Genomic DNA, 12,521 nt, shown 5'->3' on the forward strand with positions numbered 1-12,521 from the left:
GAGCGGAGACGAAGTGCCTGTCTTGCTAAGGAGCTCTGTATTTAACAAATTACATCCTTAAAAGGTAAAGAAAGAGGGATTCCAAAACAAATCATTGAATGAGAATTCATTCCTGAAGTACTAAAAAAGGAGGTATGAAGTACCTTTCATAATGGTTTCTGTACTTTAATAAAATCGAATCACATGTGCCATTTCGGTTGATCAAAGAGTGTTTTTGAAGATGTGAGTTGGCAGAAGACAGAGTGTATCTGCCTCTTTCTCTGGCAACGTTGTTGTGTTCTGCCTCCTTGCATGACCCTAGAGTTAGCTATGTTACACCAGGAGTGGCCTGAAGGAGTCATAACACCAGCTTCACTGGTTGGACAGGGCACGGGCATCACTGATGATTTTCTATCTGCTTGAATGAACTAAGGGGCAACATTTGAACAGCGTGGCTTGGGCTTAGGATATGAGTGATATCCTACGGTTAAGAGCATTACTCCAGGGTCCATTCTCTGCATCCAGTTCTGGCTCTTCTCTGCTCTGTCTCTAGCCTGAGACAGGTTCCTCAACAGGCTCAGTTCCTGAACCTGTAAAATCGGGATAGTAGTAGTTGTGAGGTCCAAGGAATGTGCATCAATGTAAAGAGCTTCCAATTGATTATAAGCCCAGGACAAACAATAGCTCTGATGATGGGACAGGAGCACAACAGCTTGGGTGGCACTTTAGTCCCTCTTCTATGCCACGTGCTAGGGGCTGTGGTCGGAGAACATGCATAGACGGATGGCTGTCTCGGGGTGGGTGGTGGCCCTCCCCAGTGCTGTTTCCCATCAAGGGGTGAGTCTGCAGATGCTTGTCTCCATGTGAGGGGTACCGTGGGAACCACATGTTGGGATCAGAAGTCGCTTAGAGGTTTAAGGGAAAGCAATAATATTATCAACATGGTGGGCAGATGGGAAAACAATAAATTCTATCCTGAGTGTGAAGTGGATGGCAGAGTAGGGCCACCTCCAGAGTGGGGTGGGAAACAATAGAATTTCAAAATGACTTGAGGAACTGAACGGTTCATACAAAGAATAATATTTAATGTAGGCTTGTGCAAACATACTTATGAAAATTTTTGTTAAATGCTTTTTAAAGTTTCACTAATCAAAAATCAATTTTATGTTAAAAAGTTATTTCTAAACCTTAATCTTACTTTTGCTAGGCAATAGTACCTAACATTCTTATATTTGACTTTCTTTTCATATGTATATAAGATTTTCTTTATGTAGTATTCTCTGGAATAAATTTATATTCACATATAAATTACAAATTCAGGCTGAAGTTTCACATTAAAATACCTAAGATGAGACTGATCTTCAAGCATTTTCAGTTGACATGTTGGTGAACTTCTTTGAGATGCGATAGTTCTGTTTCTTAGGTTTACACATACACATATATCATCCATTTTCGGTGGACATCAAAATGAATTTTAGATTTTGATATTTATTTAGAGGAAAAAACTTTTTATATTATAATAAGAATAATATGCTCATATTCATGAAACAACACATAGTTGCTTTGGTCAAAGCTGCTTGTTTATTTTAAAATTAGTTTTTAAGTTATGCATTGGAAACATCTAACCTGACGAAGCCCTGACAATGTGCTAAATAGTTTAAGGTGCGTCTGCCGTCTAGTCCTCAGAGTCAGCTTTTGGGGGCGGCGCCTGCCCCGCAGGTGTTGGTAAGAGCAGCGCACCCTGCAGCTGCCATGCTGCGTAATGTGCTGCTTCCCCTTTATAGAAAAGGTAGGAAGTGGCAGCGTCAGGCACCGCACGGGCCTCCGTATGAATGAGGGGTTACACGGTCAGCCTAAAACAGCAGCAGCCGTTGAGTTGTGTATGCTTCTCATCAATCTGCAACACACTGTTCAACCCAACAGAGAGTTATCACACACTGACTGAACTTCTCTTTTTGCAAAACCGACGTGGGGACGCTGTGGCTCTGTCTTCTCCCCACATTCCCCGGCTACGCCAGCCTCCAGTTAGGCTCTGTCCTGTTCGGACTTAAATTGAGACAGATCTCTCTCTAAAAGTTTCTCATTCAATTGCTAACCATTCCCTGCCTTGTTAAAATTAAATTACAGTTTAAAGTTTAAAAGTTGTGAGAAACAAGAACGTATTTACAAGGAAATAAGAAATTTGCCTAGGGACTGACTTTGGTTGTGCTGACTCTTTTAAAAAAGGCATTTAACTAATTTTTTGGTCATATAAGCGAGGCAAAGCTATGTTTTCCCTCCATAGAAAGTAAAGACATCTTTCATGAGGTATGTTCTTAGCCCAGTTTAAAAATATTCTGGGTAGAAATGAGAACACAAATAAAGGCACTTAACACAATGCTTAGTTTATCTTTTCATTAAAAAAAAAAAACAGCAAACTTTAACCAACTTGAGCTTGACATAGATGGGTTTTGGAGATGTCCCAAGCTTCACCGAGCTTGGTCTAAGGTGAAGGAATGGAGACGACGAATGCCCTCGGTACGTGAGACTGGTCCCTGGAGGGAGAGCCCCGTGAGGCTGAGGGTGTTGTGTAGAATCCACGACCTTTGGTGGCAGACTGTCCAAACTTATTGGGAACCTGCCAGCTTGGAACAAAACTCTTGGGAAATGCATCTGCCTTTAAAAAAAAAAGGAGAGAAAATGAGGAAGGCAAAATGGAGAAGGGAATCTGTGTCCTGGATGTTGTTTAAGGTACAGACTTGCAACTAGTAGACAGATGGTCCTGGAGAAAAAATGCACAGTCTCGGGAGCACAGACGACCAGGTCGTGTTGAGGTCTTCACACTTGCTCAGAGTCTGGATCGCAATTATTCCAACCACAAAAAGAAGTGAGAGTTATGTGGCGTGATGGGGTGCTCACTGTAGCTGCAACAGCAATTTTGTTACACATCAAATCGGTGTGTTTTTTCTTGTTAAGTTTACACAATGTTGTATGTCAAGTATATTCCGATAGTACACATAACAAAACAGATCTCTCTTACTGTTGCTTGTGAAATTTCTTTTGGTGAACGTGCGGTGCTGGAGTGTATTCCCTTTGTAGAGATCTTACTCATTTTGGTTTCCCAAATACTTATTATGTGTATGTGCATCTATATACCAGCATGGGGAAAAGCAGGTTTATAATTGTTTTTATGGAAAACAATGCAATATTTAATAAATAGTAATACAGGAATAAACTCTGTGTTTCACATACAACTGTAAACCTACTTTTGCCCACCCCTGTATATTGATACATACTCTACATACAGAGAGACACACACCCACATAGTAGATTCCTAACATACGTCTCAGATGCAGTTATAGCTGCCTCTAATGTGTCTTTCCTGCTCCTCTAGGGCGCTGTGTGAACACTCCAAAGAACACTGCGAGTCTGTTCTTGGGATCGTGGGCCTGCAGTGGCCTGAAGACACAGATTGCAATCAGTTTCCAGTAGAAAATTCAGACAATCAAACCTGCCTAATGCCGGATGAAGATGTGGAAGGTTGATTCTCAAATTAATTTCAGTGGGATATCTAACATGGATGAATACATTAGCTAGTTTTTTGAAGTCTCTGTTACTATTGTTTTTTTTCCCCCTATTTAAGTTGCCCATCGGGCTGCATAAGTGAGTAAATCTATAAACTAACTTGCTTGAAGAATTTGGTACCTGTCTGTTAGACATGGCCTTCATTTTAGTAATAAATTGCAAAGAGGAATTTAATATTCTGAGTATTTATTTTAACCACATTTAACCCACAGAGCCAATTATATATGGATGCTACTTTTATACTAAGGATTCTGAAAGTAATGGTTAGGCCTTGGTTCCTTCAAGTGCAAAGCATTTGCAGATGGTGGCAATATAAGATGGCCAGGTAGAGAAATAGAACTGGGGACCAGTCCACCAGGTAGAAAGGTTAGAGTGGGAACACTTTGCCACACTAACGGCACCTGGGTAGTTAGACCGTTGACTCTGCAAGACGTGTTAGGCTCTGGCCATTGTTGGGTTGTTCATTCAGGAAGATAGTTACTGGAGAGTGTAAAGGCACCAGACAGCTCATCTGGAGAAATGAGGCCATGGATGGAGGAGGAAGATGCTGATAAGCAGGCAGAGGAAGGCCATGTTGAAGTTCGGCTATTTAAGCTTTGCAGAGGACCAGCCTTGTCTACAGCCGTCGCTCCTTGACACCGTTCCACACATAGAGAAGTTAGCTGAGGGTTCTGGGTTTTCTCTTTATTGACAGTGATATGCCCCATTGTTTTGAACCAGAGTGCTCACCCAGTCACTTCAAGTGTGGCTCAGGGCGGTGTGTTCTGGCTTCCAGAAGATGTGATGGCGAGCCCGACTGTGACGATGACACTGACGAGGCAAACTGTGGTATGTATGAGAGAGAGCACTTTCCTTGAATACACCAACAGCTGGTTAGGATGCTGTGTTAAAAAATGTCAACTGTTCACTGGCAGTTGTAGTGATTAGGATCAAACACTAATGTATTTTCCTCTCAGATGATCAAATGGCGAGACATGCATTGGTGTGTTTTCCCTGTTAACTCTGTGGAGTTTCCCTAAACTACATTTCTGTTTATAACCTTGATGATACATGTGCAAACCCTGAGTAAAAGGAGAAGCACCTCCCTAATGTAAGGAATTATTTTTATTGTTAGAGATTTCAGAGCGGGTGTCATCTGTCTTTGCATCTGGTGCTCATGTTGTCCGATAGGCATCTAGATACAGAGACAGAGCTTGGCTGCAGTGTTCACGTTTAGTTGGGACTTATTTTCGTGCCTTCTCTGATTTTTTTTCTGTTGGCAAAGGATAAAACTCCTCCTGACCTTTGCCACTGAGCTCCAAAATCACTAGTGGAAAGGCCAGAAGTATCAACAGTAATATAAGTGGCGCTAACTCCCATTTTATTTCTCGGCACACCTTTGTACTAGTAACCTCAGAATGTGTCAGGGAACACTTTCTACTTTTTAGTAAACAATATTCTGGAGTAAAGCGAAGCGATTGAAGGGCTATCCAAAGACTAGTTTTGTTAAGATTATTTAACTTATTCTGCCTTAAAAAATTGGCACTCTTTTTCCCCAGCCATCCAAAGCATGTAAAGCAATAATATATCTTTTGAAATCCCTTTTTCTTTTGGCCTTTTAGATATAAATACTGCTTTCCTCCAATTTTCCATAGTAAACATTGCTCCACTGGTCTAGACAAAATGTCACAAGCCATCAACTGAAATCCTCTCAATTTCTATAAATGCAGACAAGTGCATTTTTTAGAAAATTAGAGCGGCCAGAATAAGGGTACTGTGACCAGGGGTAACTTTGTTAGGGAGGAACATACAGTGTTTTGAGAAGTACTGTTGTTTGCTTGTTTGTGCTTTTTATGTACAGAAATAAATCAAAACTCATTGAACATCCCTTGTGTAAGTGATTTGTTGAGAATCTATTGGATTTATTTGCTGAACTATGATGTTGATGGGTGATGGTATTCTGTGATACAATTTTAAGTGGGTAATTTTACATGATTCAAAGAGGTTACATGGTAGCTATCAGGGTTGTTAGACCTAAATCTGCATTAGAGTACTAAATATTTGAGAAATGTAAAAATTCAGTTTAAAAAGAGAGCCTTAGCAAGACTTAAAAAACTGAGTTTTAGAATATATTCTGCAAAAAAATAAATTCAAAGTGCTACAATGTTTAAGTGACTCTAAAATGACCTGGAGACTATTATGCTAAGTGAAATCGTCCAGGCAGAGATAGACAAGTACCGTGTAATCTCACCTACATGTGGAATCTAATGAACAAAATAAACTGATGAACAAAATAGAAACAGAGTCATGGATACAAGGAACAGACTGACAGCTGTCAGAGGGGAGGGGGCTGGGGGACTGGATGAAAGAAAGTGAAGGGATTAGTCAAAAAACCCCCACAAACAACAATGTGCTGATAGCCAGATAGAAAGGGGAAAAGGGCCGAGTGGAGGTGGGCAAAGTGGGGGCTGGAAATGGGGGCACCCTAATAGGGTCAACAATAAAAATAAAGTAAAAAAATATCAGGTTTCTAGGTAAGTAATGAGTTTTCATCAACACTTTAATCACATAATCAAAATGATAGAATAAATTGTCTAATTCCTATGGAACACTCAAAATATCTATACACTACTGAGAGCTCTAGTTAAGGTAAGTTAGAAGTGGGTAGGAAAATAATACATTTGGAGTTACATTAACTACTCCAGCAGTATTAAGTCATAAAACAACTCACTACCTTTTCAATGTGGTTGATAATAGAAAATTAACATACATTTCCCTTTGGGATGTATGCACACATTTGAATGGACATGCTGTCAATTCAAGATTAAAAATTCTCTTTTTAATGGCTGAGTAGTATTCCATTATGTAAACATCCCATAGTTGTTTTATCCACTCAGCTACTGATGAACCCTTGGGCTGCTCCACATCTTGGTGATTGTAAACAATGCTGCAGTGAACATAGGGGTGCTTATGTTCTTTTGAATTACTGTTTTGGGTTCCTTTGCATATATCCCCAGAAGTGGGATTGCTGGGCCAAAAGGCAGATCCATTTTTAAAGTTTTGAGGTATTGCCACACTGCTTTCCATAGTAGCTGTACCAGTGTGCATTCCCACCAACAGTGCAAAAAGGTTCCCCTTTCACCACATCCTCGCCAGCATTTGTTGTTTGTTGATTTATTGATGGTAGACATTCTGGCCAGTATGAGGTGCTATCTCATTGGGGTTTTAATTTTCAGTTCCCTGGTGATTAGTGACGTTGAGTATTTTTACTGTTGGCTATCTGTACGTCCTCTTTGGATAAGTGTCTCTTCATGTCCTTTGCCCATTTTTAAATTGGGTTCTTTGTTTTCTGGTGTTGAGTTTTGTAAGTTCTTTATAATTTTGGAGTATTAACCCTTAAAAGATGTATTGGCAAATATGTTCTCCCATTCTGTGTGTTGTCTTTTTGTTTTGTTGGTGATTTCCTTTGCTGTGCAAAAACTTTTTAGTTTGATGTAGTCCCATTTATTAATTTTTTCTTTTCTTTCTCTTGGCTGGGGTGATATATCTGATAAAATATTGTTATGAGCAACATCCAAGATTTTGCTGCCCATATTTTCTACTATGATTTTTATGATTTTGGATCTAATATTTAATTAAATCTTTAATCCATTTTGACTTTATTATTGAGTGTGGTGTAAGAAGGTAATCTAGTGTTATTTTTCTCCACTTACCTTTCCAGTTTTTCTAATACCGTTTGTTGAATAACTTAACTTTAGCCCATTGTATGTGCTTGCTTCCTCTGTCAAATATTCGTTGACTATAAAGGTATGGATTTATTTCTGAGTTCTCTATTATGCTCCATTGATCTGTGTATTTGTTTTTTGCCAGTACCATGCTGTTTTGATTACTATGGCCCTACAGTATGTAGGGCCTTTTGTGGTTCTGCATAAAAGTTTGAAATATTTGTTCTAATTCTGTGAAATATATTTTTGGAATTTTGATAGGAATTAATTGAATCTATAGATTGCTTTGGGTAGCATAGATATTTTAATGACATTAATTCTTCCTATCCATGAACATGGTATATGCTTCCACTTGTTTGTATTTTCTTCAGTTTCTTTTTGTTCACTGTCTTATAATTTTCTGAGTCTGTTACATCCTTGGTTAGGTTTATTTCTAGATATTATTATTTTTGAAGCAATTGTGAGTGGAATTACTTTCTTAATTTCCCTTTCTGAGCATTTAATATATTGGCATATAAAAATACAACTGGTTTCTAGATATTAATTTTGTATCCTGCTACTTTGTTGAATTCATTTATTAGTTTTAGTAGATTCTTGGTGGAATCTTTAGAGTTCTCTATGTAGAGTATCATATCATCTTCAATTTTTTAAATAAGAATTTTGAAAGAAGCAGAATTTTTCTTATATTTCAAGAAATCTGAGTCAATCATCAATGAAATTTCTCTGAATTATTTGGAGTAGGTCAGATGAGAAATAGCATTTTTTAAAAAGATTTTATTTATTTATTTTTAGAGAAGGGAAGGGAGAGAGGAAGAGAGGGAGAGAAACATCAGTGTGTGGTTGCCTCTTGCACACCCCCTACTAGGGATCTGGTCCGAAACCCAGGCATGCACCCCAACTGGGAATCAAACTGGTTCACAGACCAGCACTCAATCCACTAAGCCACACCATCCAGATTGAGAAGTAGCATTTAAAAAAAACCAAACTTCTTATTTAATCAGTGCTTTGCATTTCACTCACCTTTAACTAAGTGATCTTTCTTGGATATGGGAGGGACTTTTTGTTCCTTATTCGAAATGAAGTTCCATTTAAAATACGTGTGTTGAGGGCCTGCCAAGTGCCAGCCACTGTCGTAGGCAGGAGTGAAAAAAGACTACCAACACATGAGTGCCCTGTGGTCTCCTCATGTACCTCCCAGCCTGGTGAGGCCCTGGATCTTGACTGGGGTGATGAGAACACATGAGACCCTTGGCATGTTTTAGCAGCTGAATGAGACCCACTGCAATTCCATTCAAATGGCCTTAAGTTCATCACAAGTGCTTCTGGTTCATAGGCAAACTACACTTCAAGCTTCTAGTCTCAATCTAGAGCAAAGTGTGTTCATTTCCATATTGACTGACAAAGTTTCTAACCATAAAATACTGGCTACATTACTACAGTAAGTAGTGGCTTTCATACCTGGCTCTTAAACTCATTTTGTAGGTATTTGGCATAGAAGGATCCTCTTCTGCTAAGCGCACAGATGGTTTCTACGTTTGTTGACTGAAATTACATTTTTAGATAATATGCACGTAGATGGCTAGGTCTGGGCATGTTGTTTGAGAGTATAACTCACCACTTCATAGATGATTCTTTTGCCATGGCAAATTGACTCAGAAAGCAAAGGGAACAGTTAAAGATGAACATTAACAGATAATCACTTTTTCATTTTATTCCTCATTTCCTATATGTCCCATTTGATCTCTCAGCAGAGCTGTACTATTTATATTGCAATATGGAGATTATCAAGTAATCCTGCTTTCAAAATTACATTTTTATGATATACAGGAGTCAAAACTTTTAAGGACAAAGAAGTAGGCTTTCGTGTTGTAATTTGTCTACAGTGTTTGATCAAATTCATCTTTACTTTCATGTCCACATCTATAGCACATGACCTTGTCTTCTATCTGCAGGCTGCAAAGAGAGGGATCTTTGGGAGTGTCCATCCAATAAGCAGTGTGTGAAGAACACAGTCATCTGTGACGGGTTCCCAGACTGCCCTGATGGCATGGACGAGAACAACTGCTGTACGTGCCTCCGTGAATTTGTCAACACAACGTTTATTTTAAACACCGATAATCTCTCACTGTGATTATAAAATAGAAATTTGGAAATACATGTCAAAGCTTTTAGCATGTTCAGACTTTTTGACCAAAACTCCACTTGCAAGAATATATGCCAAGAAGACAGTCAAAATATATGCATGATGATATTATCCCAACATTATGTATAACATAGAAAAAATTAAAATGCTACAAATGTCCAAAAATAGGGGGCATAAAATACAACCATAAAATGAAATAATATGCAAAAATTAAAAATCAAGTTAGAAGAATAATTTCTCTTGGGTTCATTACATATCATTAGCTGAATAAAACAAAATATGAAGTATTATGTGCAGTACTGTCCTGAGTTTTGAAAGTACATGTCCCTATATATAGAAAAAGGTCAGAAGTTCATAATAAAAACTTCACAAATGTAATTTCTGGGCAGTGGGATTATTATATTTTTGTGGTTCTCCCTTCCCCTCCCCTCCCTTTCTCTTCTCTTCTCTCTTCTCTTTTTTTTTGTATTTTCTACCTTTTCTAAATGAATGCCCACTTCTTTTAGAATCAGAAATAAAGTTCAATCTCTTAAGATATTTTACCTGTTAGTCTGTATTGCCACCTGTTTGGAGGCCTCCACAACCTCATCTTTTCTTCAAGTTCCTGCCAGCAAATGGCAATGTGCATACCAGTGATAATCACACTCATGTGTAAAATGTTCCTGTCTTCTTGTTTCTTGTTTCCCGTGCCAGCATTTTGCCAAGAGGATGAACTGAAGTGTGCAAACCACGAATGCGTGTCGCGTGACCGTTGGTGCGACGGGAGAGCCGACTGCCTGGACAGTTCGGACGAATGGGGCTGTGGTAAGCTGCTTGTTCTGCCCCCTGCAGTCCACTCCAGTGCCGTGGGAGCTAAATGAAAAGTAAATGACTCTGCAGATTTTACCAACCCAGGTCGTCTCTTTTGCTTTACAATTGCAAAAGCTAACAGTGTTTACTCGTAGGCATAATTTCCAAGTCACAGAAAATTTTCCCCCAACTTTATGTGAAATGTCTACACTATGTGTAAAAACATGTGAGTCCAAGTTGTTATGGGCATCTAACTGCTGGAATATAACGTCTAAATGCATTACCCAGCTTCAACAATGATGAAAATACCCCGCTATTCTTGTATTATTGACACGCCCCAGAGCAGGGCAATAAAGTGTCCGTTCTATTTTCCCTATACACTTGCTCCACATCCAAGTGGGACTTCTGTTACTCCTTTACACGGACAGAATCTGAAGGCATCTCCCACTGGTACCTTCACTATTGCAGTTTGTAATCTGGAGTTTGATTAATTCCATCATCCCACACTCATCACTCTTTTCATTCACTACACTCTTATCTCAGGCCTTGCACCATCTGGCCAAACAAAGTTGTCATATGTGTTGTGAGTAAATGCTCACAAATGATCTGCAGTTTATTAAGTACAAAGGGTGTTCTTTTATCTAAAAAGAATTAGTGCATTTGCCAAATTAACTCTAAATTAATATCCCCATCACACACTTGCATACTCATATGCCTTCTTAAAAGGAAATGATATGAATGAAGTTACAACTAGCTCCTAATAATTATGCAGATCACTGCATTAACTCCTGGGAGTGGACCCTGCCTCTGGCCATCTTCTAGATAAAGATAAGCTAAGAACTCCCTGCCCCTTTCCTTGGAGCCCATGGCTTTGTGAGGGCACAGAGCATTTCAGTCTCATCCTCCACCACACCCAGGGCAGTGGTTTTCACAGGCTATCATTCACCAAACGGTTCTTAACTGAAATAGATAAAAAGGGATGTATGCACTAGAAGAAAGGCATGTAAAGTTACCATTTAGTTTTCTGAGAGGAAATGTTTTAAATCAGGGTTTTCTCTTTTATTTTCCAGTGACCCTCTCTAAAAGGGTGAACTCCTCTTCATTCCTGACTGTTCACCGATCTGCCACAGAGCACCACGTGTGTGCGGATGGCTGGCGGGAGAGCTTGAGCCAGCTGGCCTGCGAGCAGATGGGTTTAGGGTAAGGTCAGTAGTTTGTAGCACTGATGGGTTTCTCAGAGGGCTTCATGCAGCTGGGCTCTAGTATCTTCCTTACGGGTGCAGAGCGAGTGGGCGCGCTCTCTCCACAGCACGGGAAATGAATCAGGTGATAGGACCGCATTGAATTACAAGCACCTGCTCTGAAGAGTCTGGGTTGAAAACCCACTATGAGGAAGCCTTTAAAAGCAAATGAAGTAATTGTATATTAAGCACTTCTGAAGTGAAATACTTTCATTTTTTATAAAAGCATTAATATGGTTTCCTCCAAGGAACCTGGATGGGAAAATCATGCCATATAACCCAAGAGGCTATTGAAAATTCCTTTTTTAGCACCTCACATTTTTTTGTAAGTGGGGAAATAGAACTTGAAATTGATGGTATTTCGATTTACCCTGAGCAATGCAGGAAAACTAGATTGGGGAAGAGTTCACCATTTTGGCTTCCTAGTAGAATGAAAAGACTTTCTCTGGCTTTGAGGTAAACACACCAAAATAGTGTAGATACTTTGAAAGTTGTAAACTATTTTGTGAGTTTTTTTTCTTCCAGTTCTATCAGGCAATAATTGAAGGGTCCTAGAACATGTTTTATTTCTCTCATTTCTACATTTCCCCCCAAATCTCACATACATCAGTGATATATATATCATTCTTGCAAGTGATATATATATCACTGATGTATGTGAGATTTGGGGGGAAATGTAGAAATGAGAGAAATAAAAGATAAAGGAATTATAAAGTACTAGAATAAAAAAAGTTCATTCATTGGCATTTTTTTTAATATATATATTTTATTGATTATACCATTACAGTTGTTCTATTCCCCCCCTTCATTCCCCTCCACCCTGCACACTCCCTCCCCCACCATTCTCCCCCTCTTAGTTTATAACCACATGTCTCAAGTTCTTTAGATTCTATATTTCCCCCACTATTCTTGCTCTCCCCCTTATCTATTTTCTACCTACTCTCTATGCTATTTTCTGTACCTTCTCCCCCCTTCTCCTCCTCTCACTCCCCTGTTGCTAAACCCTCCATGTGTTCTTCATTTCTATGGTTCCACTCCTGATCTAGATGTCCTCTTGGTTTGCTTTTGTTTTAGGTGTGGTTGTTAATAACTGTGTGTTTG

General features: G+C 39.2%; 1 protein-coding gene across 2 annotated transcripts in view; it reads left to right on the forward strand.

The window, feature by feature from the left end:
• Positions 1–12,521, forward strand: part of CORIN (corin, serine peptidase) — a 193,788-nt gene that overhangs the window by 149,203 nt on the left and 32,064 nt on the right. Inside the window, exons 11-15 of one of the 2 annotated variants that reach the window (XM_037034235.1) lie at positions 3,353–3,498; positions 4,264–4,371; positions 9,200–9,313; positions 10,084–10,194; positions 11,250–11,379. In XM_037034235.1, coding sequence (XP_036890130.1) covers positions 3,353–3,498; positions 4,264–4,371; positions 9,200–9,313; positions 10,084–10,194; positions 11,250–11,379 — 609 coding nt within the window. Of the gene's footprint in view, positions 1–3,352; positions 3,499–4,263; positions 4,372–9,199; positions 9,314–10,083; positions 10,195–11,249; positions 11,385–12,521 lie in introns of both variants that reach the window. The other variant, XM_037034236.1, reaches the window with a different exon arrangement.

This window comes from Sturnira hondurensis, unplaced genomic scaffold, assembly GCF_014824575.4.
Source record: "Sturnira hondurensis isolate 20B ecotype Veracruz unplaced genomic scaffold, ASM1482457v3 Scaffold0022017, whole genome shotgun sequence".
NCBI classification, from domain to species: Eukaryota; Metazoa; Chordata; class Mammalia; order Chiroptera; family Phyllostomidae; genus Sturnira; species Sturnira hondurensis.